The sequence below is a fragment of the Tachysurus vachellii genome, chromosome 13 (genome assembly GCF_030014155.1).
Source record: "Tachysurus vachellii isolate PV-2020 chromosome 13, HZAU_Pvac_v1, whole genome shotgun sequence".
NCBI lineage: Eukaryota > Metazoa > Chordata > Actinopteri > Siluriformes > Bagridae > Tachysurus > Tachysurus vachellii.
The window spans coordinates 19,272,906-19,291,863 of NC_083472.1; the positions used below are offsets into that span (position 1 = coordinate 19,272,906).

The 18,958-nt window shown below is 37.1% G+C and overlaps 3 protein-coding genes across 4 annotated transcripts; all 3 read right to left on the reverse strand.

Annotated features, from left to right (window-relative positions):
- Window positions 1-596: 596 nt before the first annotated feature.
- Window positions 597-5,585, reverse strand: rnf4 (ring finger protein 4). 2 transcript variants are annotated; one of them, XM_060885670.1, is made up of 8 exons: window positions 5,500-5,585; window positions 4,860-4,959; window positions 4,583-4,706; window positions 3,577-3,653; window positions 3,408-3,420; window positions 3,103-3,226; window positions 2,306-2,357; window positions 597-1,402 (listed from the first exon to the last, which is right to left on the reverse strand). In XM_060885670.1, exons 2-8 carry the CDS (start codon window positions 4,869-4,871, stop codon window positions 1,253-1,255), a joined length of 552 nt encoding a protein of 183 aa, XP_060741653.1. In that variant the 5' UTR covers window positions 4,872-4,959; window positions 5,500-5,585; the 3' UTR covers window positions 597-1,252. The 2 variants fall into 2 exon arrangements, with proteins under 2 accessions (XP_060741653.1, XP_060741654.1); XM_060885671.1 differs by having other exon boundaries at window positions 5,410-5,533.
- Window positions 5,586-6,604: 1,019 nt separating this feature from the next.
- On the reverse strand, window positions 6,605-12,213 carry selenot2 (selenoprotein T, 2). Its single transcript, XM_060885097.1, has 6 exons — window positions 11,901-12,213; window positions 11,203-11,313; window positions 10,050-10,176; window positions 9,732-9,819; window positions 8,579-8,727; window positions 6,605-7,542 (listed from the first exon to the last, which is right to left on the reverse strand). Exons 1-5 carry the CDS (start codon window positions 12,110-12,112, stop codon window positions 8,606-8,608), a joined length of 660 nt encoding a protein of 219 aa, XP_060741080.1. The 5' UTR covers window positions 12,113-12,213; the 3' UTR covers window positions 6,605-7,542; window positions 8,579-8,605.
- A 910-nt stretch (window positions 12,214-13,123) lies between these two features.
- rab33a (RAB33A, member RAS oncogene family) lies at window positions 13,124-17,275 on the reverse strand. The gene is made up of 2 exons (XM_060885095.1): window positions 16,980-17,275; window positions 13,124-15,563 (listed from the first exon to the last, which is right to left on the reverse strand). Exons 1-2 carry the CDS (start codon window positions 17,226-17,228, stop codon window positions 15,117-15,119), a joined length of 696 nt encoding a protein of 231 aa, XP_060741078.1. The 5' UTR covers window positions 17,229-17,275; the 3' UTR covers window positions 13,124-15,116.
- Between the last annotated feature and the right edge of the window lie 1,683 nt (window positions 17,276-18,958).

The window sequence follows — 18,958 nt, forward strand, 5'->3', positions numbered from 1 at the left end:
TAAAAAACAACAAAAAAAAAACAACAACCCAAAAGTTTCTCATGCATCATTTTCTACCTAATTTGTGGTCCAACATGAAAAAGATAGATATCGAACAGCTACACACTCACATTACAGCAATTTTTGTGTTCATTTAATTAGCAATCGATAACACAATAAGCAAAGTCAAGAATGATGGATGAAAACGACAGTATTTTTAAACTTTGGGGCCTAGAACACTTGAGTTAACAGTACAGATAAGAAGAGCTAAACAGACTAAAGTACTGCTGCATTGCTCTTGTTTAAACAGACATGAAGTCAAGTGGTGCCACCTTCAGAAGCTAGTGGAGTGGTGTGAGCAATGTAGAAAACCATTAACAAAAGCAAAATAGAAATTGGTATGCAAGTCAGGCAGAGAGAATTGTTCCTTCAGAAAGGTGAAATCAGATCACCTGCTAGTTGTAGTCATTCTTATCCTTAAATCACATTCATGGAAATGATTGTACAACATGCTGAATTTTTCTTTTCCCCAACACAGAAACACATTAATAAAACATAAAGCTGCAAGTTGTATCATTTCACATATTAAATTACCATAAGGAACACAGAAACAAAGCTTGTGATCTCTCCTCAGCTCACCAGTAATTTTTCTAAACAAGTGAACTGACGGCATTACGACCATTTATTGGAATAAGCTTAGAATCTACACATTCCTTACTGTTAACTTACTAGATCTTTGTACAGTCATACATACAAATATTTACAGTGAATGGATTCATGGAACAAAAAAAAAATAAAAAAAATCAATTGCACACAGCTTTTACAATAAATTGCAATCACATAACCTAAAAGCAGTTGGCAAAGTCATTCGGTCTGAAGGTGAAACTGTTGAGCTGTTACACGTCATAGGGACAATGATCTGGGCAGTAAGCAGCAGAGTGCACCGAATATTTCATTAAGCATTAATTTTACTTTGTCCTAAGAACTATACACAAGATGCACTCTGTCTAGAGATTCCTGTAAAATACAGTTAAAGCACATCACGCCACCAATATTTTAGTGTGAATGTACCATTAAAAGCAATACTTTACAAAAGGACTTAACTGCTTTCAGGTCCATGGTCAGATTTGATCTTTGTGGACATAAGCCCACAAATGCATGATGCGTAGAAGCTCAGGTGATGTACCATGCCAGCTTTAAGGAAAGAATTTGTCAGAGACGGATAAACCGTCTGGTTATGCAGGACAAAGAAACCGTGACATCCCTTTCTGTCTCAGATATAGATAGGGTGATACTGTTTATAAGTAAGTTTCTTCCTGCACGTGGGGCAGTTGTGCGCCCGGGCGAGGGAGTCACGGATGCACTGGCTGCAGAACAGGTGGCCACACTTGGTAGAGACCATAAGCCGTCCACTCTCGATGATCTGGAAAAGATTAAGACAGAGGCTCAGGTTAGAAGCACGGTTACTCTGAATCACTTGTACTTTTAATATTTCACCACAGTTGTGTGTAAATATTTGAGCTAACCAAAATCTTTCTGCCTCATTTACTAATGTTTCATATGCTGATCACCATAAAATGCAAAGCATGTTCCAGACACAGCTTATTTGCAATTTTGGTCACACACACAAAAATCCATGAGCTCAAGTGCACAGAAAGACCTTGACGAGAGAACAATTAGGTTGAAGCGGAAGGCATTTTGACACTTCTGTGCCAATAAAAAAAAAAAAAATTTAATATATAAAATACAAAATAACAGGCTAGTACCAAATCAGGCATGAAATAAATGAGGCATTTATCAATAGTCTAAGCCGTACTGCTTCTTTAGACATTAATTGGGATTTAAAATCTTGGTTAAATTAGTCACTGAACAAGGGAACTAGTATGAGGATTTTTGCTCAGGATAAAGGCATCTGCTAAATGATGTAAACTTAATAAAAACAGGCATATTAAACACATTAAAAAAGTAAATCTGACAGACAACCATAATACATCACATGACAACCAGAACAAATGCTACTGCAAGGAACACAATGTATAAGGCTGCAGTCATGAAGCATGCTTTTTAAATGCAAGCCTTAGTCCCAAACCCCTTAAGAAAATAACAGCGGATTATTTTCTCCTAGTAGTGCAAGTGATTAATGTTTACTTATATTTACTGTCATCATTTACTCAAAAAATAAAAATAACTTTACTCAGAAAGTAGTAGACAAACAACAATTATACAAATAAATAAATAAAAATAGGATAAAACAATGGCTTAAATAAAAAAAAAATAAAAATCAATCATGTGTAGTTAACATTACTGAATTTGGAATCATTTTTACCTCTGCATAAGCATCCATGCACACAGGGCAGCTAACTGCTCCAGGTGTAGACCTGCACAAGGGCACACAGAGTTTCCTTGTTGGACTTCAACTGATTAAGTGATGACCGTACATATAACAGTTTTTTGCATAACATGATTGAGTAATTTGATCTCTCCAACAAACCAAAAAAGTAGAATATACTGTGGAGGTGTGGGAGAAGCAGAGCAGTTTCTGTAACTGACAAACTATGGCGCATTAGTGGGGGTTACTAGCTTCAAGCAGTCTATCCTTCATTTATATTTCAAACATTTACTGTAGAATTAGGAGACAGTACTTAAATAAAAAAAAATAAATAAAAAACTGATCTTAAGGGTGTTAGTCTTGAGACTCATTCGTGTGAGATGGAAAATATCAGTTAATTAAATGCAGTATGCAAATCTTTGTTTCAATAATATTTACACACAAACCAAAATATAGTAAAGTATATTTATTACTTTAAAGTAATAAAGTAAAGCCCAAAAAGGGAAAAACAAACAAACAAACAAACACAGATGCACTTATTTGCATATGCTTATTTTAATGGATTCAACTCATCTTTGCTTATGTAGCAGAACAGAGGAAGAGCTACGAGGGCTACTCTTTGACATGAACTGGGAAATATGGAAAACATAGTGTGTGATGCATGTCATTTGAGATGTAGCTAGAAGCGCTAACAATTTAAATAAATAAATAAATAAAAATAAATAAAGGAGAGAAAAGGGAAAAGAACAAACACAAGAGTTCTTAAAGCCCTACCCTGATGTAACGAGGTTTACCTGGCTCTTGCACTTGCATGTAACGATGACAGAAGAGCTGGATTGAGACTCTGACTCGGCTCTTCCTCATCATCGCTACTCAGCACATAACTCTCTGTGCCCTGCATACGTCTGCTCTGTGTACCTTCCAAAGCAAGAACACTGACTAAATTTTAAAATAACATAACTGATTGAATATGCCACAAACAACAAAAATCATGGTATACTAATTAATAAATAAATGTTACATAAAAGTCAATATGAAAAAAAAAAAGCCCATGTTTCACATGTACAGGGCAAACGGTCTGAACAAGGAGGTTTATTACCATCATCCACAACCTGGGTGTCACACGGTGATCAGCATGATTAAACAGGAGAAATGGGGAGAAGACAAAAAAACAAAAAACAAATACAAGCATTCAATAAAATGAGCCATACTGGCATGTTGATGGACATCACAAAAGTAAAGCCATGAATTAGTAAGGACAAACTCACCACCACGGAATCATTGTTTGTGAGATCAACCACAGCTGGCTCAGATCCTTCACAGGTTAAGTCTACTACCTCTTCACCTAGAACAAGAAGGGAAATAAAGTGGATAAGTGAGAAGGGGCAGTTAAAATGGACACAATTCCCAATCAAGTTTAGTCCTTCTTGTTTCTAATTTGTATGCTAGAAAATGACCTTTAATGACTATTCAAGAAGTACACACACAAGAAACATCTTGATGACAAGCTTAAAGAAAGCTATTGATAAAATATATATTTCAGACATTTGACCTTGCCTGGATCAATTTCAACATGTAATCAGTTAATCTGCAATCATCACCAAGCTGAGAGGCTAAAAATGGAGAACTTCCTTTAGCTGGGTAACAACATGGAGTACACCTTTTTGTATGTAACTTGACATTTCTGACAGGATAGAGAACAAACTGAGGCAGTAGTTTGCTCAGTGGTTAGGGGATTGGATAACGGATTTAAAAAGGTACCTCCAAAAGTTCCCTTTTAGACCCCTGAGCAGAACCCTCATACTTGGTTAAAAACATATGCCATGTGAGTAAATATACAGTTTAGATAATAGATCACAATTCCTGATTAGTTAGAACCAAGCATCCTTTTGTTATCCATGTTATACTACAGTATTTATGAGCTAATGCTCTCCATCAGCTCTTGAGATCATGGTACATTTTATTTACATTTCTGTCATTTAGCAGATACCTTTATCCAGAGTGACTTACAATTTATACAACTGAGCAATTAAGGGCCTTGTTCAGGGGCCCAGCAGTGGCAGCTTGGTGGACCTGGGATTTGAACTCATGACCTTCTGGTCAGTAGGCCAACACCTTATCTATTAGTCTGTGACATCTTATGTGAAGTTTGCAGCTCAAAAAGCAGTAAGATGAAACCTAGTCACCATTTCTTTTCTAGATCTGGAAAGAATTGCTGCTTAACCCTACACCTACAAACCAGTACATGTGTACACCTGAAGAGACTCCACTTACTGCTTAATCTATCGCTTTCTAGAACGTCAATGGTCTCTACCGAGGCTTGAGACATTTGTGTCCTGCTTCTTTTGCTCTTGCGTCGTGAACCTGAAGTGGAAGTCGTCCGTCTCTTCCTCTGAGTCTACAAGGGAAGGAGGAAAAACAAAGTGTTTGAATACGTTTAGAAGACACAACAGGTAAGCAAAGTCAAACCTCAGGCCACAAACATGGCTTAAATGTAATCAGTGAGTCACGTGGTTGTCATCAGATCACTTGGGGCAAAGAAATCACTCACCGAGCTGCTCATGATAGATTTGGGAGGTTCTTAGCAGGTAGAGAGGAAATAAATGGTCATTGACGCTACTAAAGATGTCCAAAGGTTTCCAATACACCAACTATAAGGAAAACAAATGACTTACAAGTGAGATTCACAAGGTACAATCTAGTCGTGATTATTAGCCATGACATTTCTAATAGTGTTGATTTATGCATGGCTATATGAACAGATGTACTATAATAAAGCTTACTTTAGCACTGAGTTTTAGATTAGATTATAGAAAGGTTAGCTTCATGTTAGCAGGGTAGCTGAATGTGTTAGCCGAGAAAATACCCAGAATGCTAACTTTAGCAGTCGACATAACCTGGTAAGATAGATAACGTCGTATATCTTAAGATTATATTGCATTAGACATTAAATTGAATTTAAACTGAGGGGTAAAATTGACTTCCTGTTCGATAGCTAACAATAACTGACTTCCAGCAAAGCCAAATCTAAGCTAATATGTTAGCCTGCAGAGCTATGTGTTGTTTCCTGGTTTATTTTCAATCCGCAAAATTAAACTTACATTTAAAAAAAATGTTGGTGAAATCTAGCCTAAAATAATAATATGGATGAAATGAGAAAGAAGAAATTACAAGTTCTCTCGTCTACATACTTTAAAATCATCGACAAAACGAACCAGCTTCTCTAACAAAAATCAATGGTCGTGTAAATTTACTAACGCACCCTTGTCACTATGCCTTATTTTGGGGAGAATACAAGAGACTCCACACCCTATATAGTGCACTTTATCATCAATTCGGCCGCCATTTAGGACAAAACCCATATATTGAAGGCTCCATGCTGTCACCTATCGGTGTGGAGGATTATTATTTTTACTATTATTTTCTGTTGTCTTCTAATTAGAATCAGAATTTGATAATATATAATACAAGATTTCGACAATAAAGCTATAAAATTGCAAATTATTATTGATATGAGAGAATTTCAAGGATAAAGTCATAACATGTCAAGAAAAAGTGCATAATATCCGCTATTACAAGAAAAACTGAAATGTTTAAAGAAAATCATTTTTTGAAAAAAAAAAAAAAGTTAAGAAAAATGGTGTAATATCTGATACGATGGGAAAAAGTTCCAATATTTGACAAATATTTGATATTTTAAGAAAAAACACTGAAATATTTGAAGAATAAAATCATAATAACTATCGCAGAACGAGCCACGTAAACAAATAAATGGGTTACAAATAATGAAGCTCCTATTTTAGAACTTTGAAAACTACTGTGCAAGAAATTGAGTTTATTTAGATTAAAGAACCACGTGAACTTGAAGAAAGGTTCAGAAGAGTTAACAAAAGGGCAGGTACAATGATCATGTGTTGAGGATTTGTCTCTTTTGTTAAAAAGGTGAAATCACAGGCAGTGGTCACCTTCAATGTAACCTAACTATAATTCCAAATTTACTCAATCCAACAATTGAGCCCCAGACACTTTCCCATTAGGCACAAACTATACACTCACTTTACATTTTCATAGGAGCTTCTGTGCACCTGTTCATTTGTGCATCCATCTCACAGGAGGTTTTTTTCTACTACCACATGATTGAATATTTAAATTCAGGCATGAATGTGCAGGCGCAAGAATTCATATTAAGTAAGTACATAAATAAGTACATTTTTCATGTTTTTGATCTGTGAGCAACCTGAATTTAGATTTTTGGTATAGGATTGCGTCCAAGAAATTTAGAAACCAACCCACAAGTGGTGTAAATTTTTGTCCTCTTTATTCTTTTGAAACAATGGTAAAATTTCTGATCGCTCAAGATAAATTTCAATGTCACCGACATTGCAATTTCAAGAACAAGGTTGATTAAAAGAAAAGTTTCTTAGTATTTCACCTATTAAGAGAAAAATGGAAAAATATAGAGAGAGCTTTTGAAAATGATGAGTACCATTTATCTGATATGCAATGTACTGTGTTCTCATTAAGAGAGTGGTTAGTCCAACAGCCTTTTTATACAGGCAGCTAAACATTGCTAAAAAAAAAAGCCTGAAGAAATAAGAGGAAAAAGGATAAATCTGCAGACCCCAATAGATATCATGTTTCCCATCTAACAACATATCTTCCCATCTCAACTCTCAGCTAAAAGTACATGAAATTACACATTAACCAAAGTGTGGAAAAAATGAATTGCACATTACCAGTAATATTTTCCTTACCCCCGAAAAAAAACAAGCCAAAAAAAAAAAAAAAAAAAAAACAGCTGTTCAGTGCAAGTGAAATGTATATATGGGAAAGATCCTGTATACATAATTACAGTTTTACAGCAGCGCCCCACACACACACACACAAAACATATCCTTGATCAAACGTTTGCAGACAAACGTGAGACACTTTATGACACTTTCCTTATTAAGATGGGCTCTTATTTGGTCTCACATGCTCATGTATCTCTAGATTCACCATTCGAAAAATAAAGTTTAGAGTGTCCGGCTCATGAATGACTTTTACACAATGGATGCATATAGCACGCTGCCCGGTCAAGATTGAGTCAGTCTGGAGGAGTGTGTCGCTGGTCAGAGGAAGCGTGTGTGGTGACAGGAACATCCAGTCTACACCCACAGCAAGCTGTTTGCAGTGCAGGCCTTCATTAAGCCACAGTCCACGGTCTCTCTGTCCAGAGAAACAGCTCCAGAAACCTGCACAGTGAAGAAAAGAGTTAAGGCTTAGAGAACTTCTGTAATGAGGTTAACATCCACCTGTTTTATTTATATTTTTTTCCATTTTTAACACTTAAAAATAAAGCCATTAGAAAAACTGTTACTCTTGTTGAACAAACTAAAAACCTACAAAAATCAAAACACAATATTCGAGACTACATGACAAGCTATTGTTTATTGCCATTGTGCAACATTCTGACTATTTGGATGGATGCATCATTTCAAAAAATGGATTAAAATGAAGAAATAGAATGAATAAAAAAATGGAATTATTGAAAAAGGAGAAAACTTGTGTAAAAGAAAATTTTTTTAAACTGATGTGTATTTTAAAATATTGGCAAGATGTTTGCCTGTGACACTGCCCAAGTTTTTCCACATATTGGCTACTAAATACAATCCCTTTATAGCAGATTCTTTAGAATATCAAACTGTTGAGTTCTAAAGAATCGGAAGTGCGCTGAAACATGTGGTAGCCTGCAGTTTACACCCTTAGTTTTTAAGCTGTGCTTCAAGTTCAAAAAACATAGGCACCTCATCTGTACAGAGTCTATGGCACTAATGAAAAGTGGCAACATGAAGCATTTAATTGGGTTATTTACAGTCATGAACTAATCATAAACAGTTATGAAATAAATTGCAGCAAATAAACTATTTCTGAGGACATTATTTGTGCAAATAATATGCAACTTTATAGAATTTCCTTTAGTTTTTGGATAAAAAAAAAAAAAATAAAATAATAATAATAATAATAATAATAATAATAAAGTGTATAATTCTACATAACAGTGCATTCTAAATACTAAGTTTCCAGATCTTCTAGATATACAGTGTAAAAAGTTTAAAGCATGCAGTTTAAAATAGAATGTCTGGTGTTCTATGAATTAAGTAAACAATGCGAGCACATGTAGTTCAGTGTCATTTATGACGTCAGTCTATCATGATATCAGGAAAAACATTTTCAGTGGTTGCTGAGAAACAGGAAGCAGGTCTCAGTAATAATGACTTGACCACTTACCTCTCTCTCTCAGCTCAAACAGCAGCGCTACGGCGAGGGGAATTTGAGGTTGTTTGCCTGATTCATCTTGAGGTGGTTGTCCAGAATGTGAAAGAGCTCCTGAATGTTCGGTACATACCCTGACTGTAGCTTCGACCAAATGGGAACATCTACAACAAAGGCAGAGCGTACAAAGAGAAGTACAGAAACAATTGTACAGTGAGTCCTGCAGCACGAGACAAAAAAGGCATTCAAAGTACAATCTATAAGACAGAACTTTAAAAATTCAATTCTCATGAGGCATCATTTGCTGCTGAAATGATGAAGTGGCTGTTGACTTTTTTTTTATACATTTATACCAAAGCGCTGATTAATTCTCACCCTGATTGCTCTGGTGGTGTTGCGTTCTCTAGAACAGCAGCTCTAATATTAACATTGACTGCAGGTTATACATGAATGTTAAATATGTTAGAATTTCTATAGTAACAACAAATTCCCCGGGACTTATACATATAAATCACTGATGTGGCGATGATATATGTAAGAAAATATTTAGCAGTTTTGTCTAATGGGCACACGATAAGGCTCTTAGAAAGTTCAAAAAGAAACTGTAACTATAGTTTCAATAATGAGAGCGATAACAGAAACCTTCCATAAAATTACACGGAAATCCAAACATAAAAAGCATGAGGTGCGCTTTATTTAATAGAAAGCTAGAAAGGTGAGAGAGCAAGAAAACATGTTGGGATGTGTCATTACTGGAAAATAATCAACTTTAGGCTGGTAAAAGCTTTGAGTCAGTGCCTGTGGTTTATTTTCCTGTAACAGCATGTTATGGCCTTGTTTATGTAATAAATAAAGCACAAGACATCATTAGGATGCAATTAATCTAATATTTATGTCAGTTTAAAGTGCAGCAAGAGTCTATAAATATAAGTATAAACAGTGAAATTGACAAAGTTTCTTAAAAAAAAAGGCCCCCCTTACTCAATGTTCACAGAGTTTCGATGTTTAAAAAGATTAGCTCGTTTGTTAGTTAGTCCTTTTTTTAAAACTGCAAACTATTACTATTTCTGTCCACTAATGTACTTAATGGATTAGACTAATGTTCAGAGCTAGAGCATAATTTAGCATAAAACCCTTTTAAAAACATGAAAAGATACCAAAGAAATACCATTTAATGTTATCTCAAACGCTCCAGTAGACAGGAACTGTGTCTCCAGCATGTTACTGAGAAAGAACATCATGAGACATGAGAATATCTGAAAGAGAAAGAAAATGATATAATGTCTTAAAGCAGTCCAACACATTTCCTGTGGAGGAGTGTTTTACATGGCACACAAACAGGCATATCATCTCTCGGCTCACACACAGCTGCCAGTTTTGACCTCGACATTCTACACATTTCTCAGAACAGGCTTCAAGTTCAAAAACAAACATGAAAGTAGTTCCACAGATCTGGCACTCATGCTTCAACTGCTGCATTTCGTACCTTATTTTCTTGTCCCCAAGACCAAACTCTTGGTGTGTTTGTTCCAAGCATTTGGAAAGGATTTTGTCCAGTAACAATCAGAGCAATGGCAAGCAGTTTAAAGTAGGAGATGAAATTTGCAAGGTATCTGCGTAATAAAACACAAAAGGTCACTGATTTAACATTTACCTGCTTGCATGTAGAGCAAGTTCAAGGAAAAATCCACCATGAGCCTCTTACTTTTTAACATTTACAAATAACATGTAACAAAATTCCTAGATGAATAATGAAATGTCTTTCGTTGACGTGTTATACTTCAGCATAAACACGTTTAATGCTTTTTACAGGGTGGACGTTTCCTTTAACACACATGCAAAATAGAGATGTATATAGAGGATTTTTGTAGAAATTATAAAATAACATTGGTTTAAGAACAAGTATATTATAAAATGGAAAAAACCCAACAAGAAAAACACAGTCATATAGTCCAGAGTGTGTTTTTGGATTGGCATTTGTCATTTATAGGCACACGCTCAACACCCCTTCACATCTTCTTTAATCATTTTGAGGAGAATTTGCATGTTTATAACCACAGACCTTGCTTATAGAGTTTTATATATATAAAATCAAACCAAATACAACTCCACCCATTTAAACGTTAGAGACGTATCCTTCCTCAAATCTTACCTAATGCATGCTTTTTATGTTGGCATGAAAGAGTCAACATGCTGTTTAAGGTTTTTTTTTTTAAAGGTCAGTTGGGTTCGATATTTGCATTGTACCTGCCCACAAATCTGTTCACAAAGCTCCGCCTCCAGGATCTTTACTGGCTTGCACATTGTCTATAAAATGACTGAAAGGAGGTGGATCCAAACACAAACAAGCATTCAGGACAAGAGACCTGTTTCCACGTGGGGTTTCTCAGCGACTTAATTATCTTTTCCTAAGTCTGTATAGTCATAGTCTTAACCCACAGCTTTTTGTTTTTAAATCATGTTCTAAATATGTTACAGGTTATTTGTAAACAAAATAAATAAATAAATAAATTGTGTGTGTGTGTATGCATACACACACACATATATACACACACACACACACACACACATATATATATATATATATATCGTAGGACAAATTTAATTCAACAAAGTGAGCTATGAGCTAATGAACTGACTTGTTGATGAGTTTGGGAGGATAATTTTCTCCCTCGATTTTGATGTCAGGATACAGCTGGCTGATAGACCTGGAGTATTCCTGGAACACCTTACTGTACCCTCAGGAAATACTGACAAACAAACAAACATTAAGATGTCAACATTACCTTATTTACAAAGCACCTTTAAAAACATTACATTCACTAGTTTGTGTCTTTTTTATTGCATTACATTTTAGGACACGCCTGACACATATGATTAGCGTGCTAATTTAGCATTAGCATAGCAGTTAGCATAGTTAGCATACTAATACAGAATCATACAATAATATAGAAAACACAATCTAAAGACTAAATGACACGAGACTGTTGGTCCAACTTATAAGACAATATTTACAAATTAAAATATTTCTAACATATTACTTTAGGACACAAAATCGAACAGGGTCAACGAGCTAGCTAGCCTGTGCGCGAGCCGTATCTATGGCTCGGTCCCAAATGCATCCCTACTTGCTCTAATAGCGCACTACAAAGGGTAGAAAACAACGGCGTCTTATAGACTACGAAGGGCGTTATAGTGTCATTAGGGACACAACCTCGATTCCTGCTGACAAATAGAGCACGATAGCTAGCTTAGCCTTATAAGACTACGTTTATATTGATAATATTTAGCTATTTAAAAAGAACGGGCTAATATTAGTATGTTAAAATGCTCTCACCAGTACTGAAACTTCAGCACCGGTCCTGTGTAGAATTTCGGCTTGTTCTGCCTCTGTGTGCTGCTCTGCGCCTCCGGGAAGCCGCCGGAGGCCACGCTGCTCTGAGCGTCCTGCTGCTCTGTCGCAGTGCGGCCCAGGTAAATATCTCTCACCGTCACGGCCGTAAACAACAACAAAGCCGTTAATATACCCGTGTGGCTATATTCGGCCATTTCTATGTAGAAAACGCGAGGGGACCTGCATGAACTGCAACGCCCCGGTCACTAACAAGAGTGACAGGTTCACTGCACACTCTGCAGACTCTCACAGGGTTGCCAGATATGCAGAACCAAACTCAACGGTACTACCTATAATAATAGTTATAAAATAAGGATGAAATATATTATCTAAGGAATAACACACCATGAAGTGCATTATTTTTCACTTACTACAGCATGGCCTGGAGTGTGGTGTTATTCTGCTTAAACCAGTGTCTGGCCAACGTTAATATTTAACTTATTAATGTTTAAAACACCTCACAGTTGAATGGTTTATTATTATATTTAATGATATGTAAGTCTTAGACTATGTGGAGCATCCGCTGTTTTATATATATATATAGCTGTATGTATATATATATGGATGAAGACATCAGTTTAATATTTATAGATGCATGAATGGTTTTCAATTCTCATTTTGCATGGAAATGGCGGAAACGGCAACCCTGCTCCTTAACATCAGGCGAAAGTTCCGGATAAAGTAGTTTCAAAATAAGAGCCATGTTACAGCGCCCCCTGCTGGTGACAAGGTAATAGCTGCCTGGGATTAATACCCAAGTTTTATTCCTGAATTGTATCCTTTCATATAACTGATTTAGCGTTCAGATCTAAAGCTTGCATCTTTACCTGCAGTGGAAATATTGGTAAACTGTGGCAATGAAGAGATCCATATCAGCAACCACAAGTGTTTTAAATAAAATGGTATTGTAACAAGTTTGTTGGATTGTATTTTAACAAAGTGTAATACCACCACCTGGTGGTCAATAGCTCTTACTGCACTATTCGCTCCTCTTCCTTCTAGATGACTACTAAAGGAAAAATGTAATTGTTTTTACATTGATTTAAATCTAATTTTAAAAAATGTAATCTTTAATAACAGTGTATTCACTCTTGAATAAATCTTTCGATCCATATATTTTCTCTCAGCTCTGTCAAAAGAATTCAACAGCACATCATACATTTGTTTGGAGGTTTAATTTTGAGCTCAGAACCTGACAGAGGAACACAAACACATCTCTTTGCAAATGCTTTTGTCTGAAAAATAGACAAATCATAAAGACAAACACACTGCCTCATAGAGGACGCAAAAGAAACACTTCAACTCAAGGTACGGACAAGTTCATGAAGGGGAATACGGTAAAACTGGAACTGTGCTTGTGAACTTACATAATCATTAGTGCAACACTTTTTTAGCGTCTATGCTAACAGTACCTTCATCCAGGACCATTTATTTCACCAAGAAACACTCAATCTTTGTTTAAGAAACTTCTAATTTGTTTAATATAGAGATGTGGTAGCCTATTGGTTAAGGTGTTGGACTACTGACCGGAAGGTCATGAGTTCAAATCCCAGGTCCACCAAGCTACCACTGCTGGGCCCCTGAGTAAGGCCCTTAACCCTCAGTTGTATACATTAAAATAAAAATTGTAAGTCACTCTGGATAAGGGTGTCTGCTAAATGCGGTAAATTATGTAAATGTAATATTGATAGGTTAAAGAGAATAATATTCAGTAAAAGCATGGCTTGGAAAGTCTATCTGGTTGCAATGTTTATATGAATGTGATTCTTTTAATATCATCGACTACATGGTGGAAGCTCCATATAAATGTCCTTAACTTTGGTGTGGTAACATATCACACCACCCCTTAATGTTTTAATCCTTACACACCACCAAGAATTTTATAACACTGTATATCCCAAAAACTAGTGTTTTACAAGTAATGGCCACTGAGTTGCTTGGTCAGCAGGCATAAATGATGCATCACAAATAGATGCTGGAAGAGAGATTCTGCTTATTGGTCCACGAATAACACACACAGCTATGCAGAAGGCACAATAACTATGACCTCAAGCTGTATGTTACACATAACACATTTAACTTTACTTTCAGTGAACAATTAGTTTAACACACAACACATTTGTACACAATTGTTTCATGTGTAAAGAAAAATATTTTTCAGCCTTAAAACTGACGAATGCTGACAATTACACACGGTCACTTTAAAGGTTTTCTTGAAAAAAATAAATAAGTAAATTATATAACTGTCTTGTTAGCATGGATTCAATGAGTGCCTGCATCTGGGATGTTTTCTAAAATGACTGCTGTTCTAGTAATTAACTGGATGCATTTGAGCATTTGGATAGATTGAGTTATTTTTTTAGGCCTTTCATAAAAGGTTGAATGTTGGACTTAATTTTGCAAAATGTTAATAGGATGTGACATAACACACTGATGGTTAGCTTGTATCTTGCTCATATTGCTCATATCTCCACATATTATCCAGTCACAGCGCTGATGTGCTATGGCAGCTTCTCATTCCTTAGCATTAGCTATCCTATCACTAGCTTTTACTCTCCTAATTTACTTTCAGCATGCAGGATAATCATCCGTTAACACAACATGCAACTATCAAGGATGACTACTATTCCACTATTGTGTGGCGTGAACGCAAAGACTTTTTAGACTTTATCAGTAAGAGTCCTAGAACTGCAATCAAATACACAGCTTACAATCTGTTTATATGCAACTCTTGTCTTCAAACAGATAAATAAACAATCAAATGGTACGTACTCCTTATTGCACTCAATCTTTCAAGCTGATTGTACGCTGGGAGATGAATCCATATGAATTATACAACACATTACTACAACAGGATTATTTGGCTGACTGGATATATGAACTGAAATATCTATTTCCGTATATTAGCTGAAATGTTACAGTTAAAAATGCATGTACAACAAATCAAACACCAAATGATGCTGTGGCCTGTGGATAACAATGATTTCTAGGTGACAATGTGACTGGCAAGATAAAACAGAGAAGGTGCACAGAGACAAACAAGCAAACCAAAGCCTCAATGTGAATCATTTGTTGCAGGCACGTTTTTTTTGCAGTCATCAACGTCAGTCACAGTTGGTGTGGAAAACAAGATAAGATTATTCTAGGCTGCAAAGGTCTTCAGCATGGACAGCTAGTCTTAGGATTAGGTTCTTGGTTAAGCCTCACTCTCCCATCCTCCCTCTCCACATTCCTATAGATGAGGGATTTTTGGGCCTTCAAACGACATGCCAGGCACATAAAAATGGAGTCCACATTCTGGCTCTCCTTGGGGTCTTTGGCAGACGTCTCAAACAGCAGCATGTTGTGTGCATCAGCAAACTTGAGTGCCATGTTGGACGGAACTTGGATTTGGTTCACTAGGTCGCACTTGTTACCGACCAGGACACGGGGCACTGAGGCTGACACACGGTGCCCGTTGCACTCCTGGATCCATGTCTTCAGGTTCTCAAATGAGGCCATTTTGGTGACATCATAGACAAAAACAACAGCATGGACGTTGCGGTAGTAGTGCTCCACCATGCTTTTGCGGAAGCGTTCCTGGCCGGCCGTATCCCATACCTGTACCTGTGCACACAAATATGATGAAAGAAAGCAAAACAGAGTAGATTCAGCTGTGAGGAGGGTTGGTCATAAGAATTCATGCATTCATCCATCTTTATTAACTGCTTCATCACAGAAAATTTAGCAGTTGAGCTAAAGCCTATCTCAGTGGACTTGAAGTGAGAATACATCCTAGATGTATCCAAAATCACTCTCTTTACATGAATATCACCAAAGCACCTCACAGCCGTGATCAAAAAGCATTTTAATGTTCACAAAATAATGTACATATTTTATATTACCTTATATTATGAAACTACACTTTTTCCATATTTAATGTCAGTTCTCAAGCTGACTCCAACTCTGACACACCAAGTCAATTGCAAATATCTAGCACTTAACAAAATGAATGGGTGTCATCTGTGAAATATTGCACTAGACCTAGTATGATGAAAAGAGAGAATTTTACAAATTAAAGCATAGAATATACAAATTACTGAGGTGGGGGAATAGTGATACAGCAGGTAGTGTTGGCTCCAGGGTTCCTGGTTTGTTCCGTAGCTTGAGTTACCATTTTTTTCAGGACTTCTATTATTCTCCCAGTTTCAGTGTGGGTTTTCTCTGGGTTCTCTGGTTTTCTCTAAGCTCCCAATACCTGCTGGGTAAACTGGCTACTCTATTACCACAAGAGGTGAATAAGTGTGTGTGTGTGTGTTGGAGTCCAGTCCCTTCCGTGGTGTATTAGCTCATTACACCTACGGATTGACTCTGGATCCATCACATCCATGAATGTTTACTGAAGATACTGTAAGTGAATGAATCGATGAAGGTTATTTCCCAAGATGACTCAAACCATGACACTGCTGATGATCTGAAAGCAACAACACCACGTGTTCTGTGAAATGTCCCAGTGCACCAGCATCAGTGCCTACAGCGGCTTAAGGAAAGTATTTTGATGTACAGTTTAGTTAGATATGCGGTTTGTAACATAAGAAAGATGACCATTGTGTGGCAAAAAAAAAAATGTCCTTTAATTCAGCAGAGTAACAGAAATTCTCCTTGGCTGTAATATAGAAGTAAAACTCCATATTCTGAATACATTACTATCTACTGTGTTTGTGATAACAATAGTGACTCCCTCCATACTGTGGAGTGGCTTAAGGTATATATTTACATGTGTGTGTATATATATATATATTTATTGTGTGCACTCAAAAAACCGCTTTCAATCCGAATGCATTATGAAAGCGGTTTTTTGAGTGCACACAACAATGAATTATTCAACAGTGCGACATGAATCTCAGTGTAAACACGAAGGGAAGAAAATCTCGAGACATTTACTAGAAAAACACTTTCAGTTCATTGCGTTCATATGAAAACATGACACGGTTTAAACTGTGTGTTTGGCTTATTGTTGTATGTGTATAATTACAGACCCACCTTTATCCTTTCGCCCTCGATTTCGACCGCCTTCTCCCTGAAATCCACTCCGATCGTGGCCTCCGTCTTGGCCGGAAAAGCGCCGCCGGTGAAGCGGAACGTAAGGCACGTTTTACCCACGTTCGAGTCGCCGATTACGATAATTTTAAAAATGCGCGTTTGCACGCTGCGCTCGAGAGACGTGCTCAGCTCCAAGGAGCTAGACGCGAAACCGGCTCCTTCTCCGCGCCCTTGCGCTTCGTTCGCCATCGCGGCGAAGTGATGCTCGCACACACACGCGCGCACGCGCACACTGCCGTGCTCGTGCACGGCTGTTCAGCCGGTAGACATGAGTGTAATGCTACAAAGCTGACAATGTTCAGTGGCGTGTCTCCTATGTATAGGACACAGGTTCCCAACCCTGCTTCTGGAGGAATTAGGGAGCAGGGATAACATTTTGAACAGTAGGGATAACATTATTGACAGTAGGATAACACTACAGTATGGACAGTAGGGATAACATTATGGACAGTAGAATAACATTATGGACAGTAGGATTACACTATGGACAGTAGGGATAACACTATGGACAGTAGGATAACATTATGGACAGTAAGAGAACACTATGGACAGTAGGGATAACACTATGGACAGTAGGATAACACTATGGACAGTAGGGATAACACTATGGACAGTAGGATTACACTATGGACAGTAGGGATAACACTATGGACAGTAGGATAACACTATGGACAGTAGGGATAACACTATGGACAGTAGGATAACATTATGGACAGTAGGATAACACTATGGACAGTAGGATAACATTATGGACAGTAGGAGAACACTATGGACAGTAGGGATAACATTATGGACAGTAGGGATAACAATAAGGACAGTATGGACAGCACTATGGACAGTAGGGATAACATTATGGACAGTAGGGATAACATTATGGACAGTAGGGATAACATTATGGACAGTAGGATAAGACTATGGACAGTAGGGATAACATTATGGACAGTAGGATAACATTATGGACAGTAGGATAACACTATGGACAGTAGGGATAACATTTTGGACAGTAGGGATAACACTATGGACAGTAGGATAACATTATGGACAGTAGGATAACATTATGGACAGTAGGGATAACACTAAGGACAGCATGGATAACACTATGGACAGTAGGGATAACATTATGGACAGTAGGATAACATTATGGACAGTAAGAGAACACTATGGACAGTAGGGATAACACTATGGACAGTAGGATAACACTATGGACAGTAGGGATAACACTATGGACAGTAGGATTACACTATGGACAGTAGGGATAACACTATGGACAGTAGGATAACACTATGGACAGTAGGGATAACACTATGGACAGTAGAATAACATTATGGACAGTAGGATTACACTATGGACAGTAGGATAACACTATGGACAGTAGGATAACACTATGGACAGTAGGGATAACACTATGGACAGTAGGGATAACACTAAGGACAGCATGGATAACACTATGGACAGTAGGGATAACATTATGGACAGTAGGGATAACACTAAGGACAGCATGGACAGAACTATGGACAGTAGGGATAACACTCTGGACAGTAGGATAACATTATGGACAGTAGGATTACACTATGGACAGTAGGGATAACACTATGGACAGTAGGATAACATTATGGACAGTAGGAGAACACTATGGACAGCAGGGATAACATTGTGGACAGTAGGGATAACAATAAGGACAGCATGGACAGCACTATGGACAGTAGGGATAACATTATGGACAGTAGGGATAACATTATGGACAGTAGGGATAACATTATGGACAGTAGGATAACATTATGGACAGTAGGATAACATTATGGACAGTAGGATAACACTATGGACAGTAGGATAACATTATGGACAGTAGGATAACACTATGGACAGTAGGATAACATTATGGACAGTAGGGATAACACTAAGGACAGCATGGATAACAC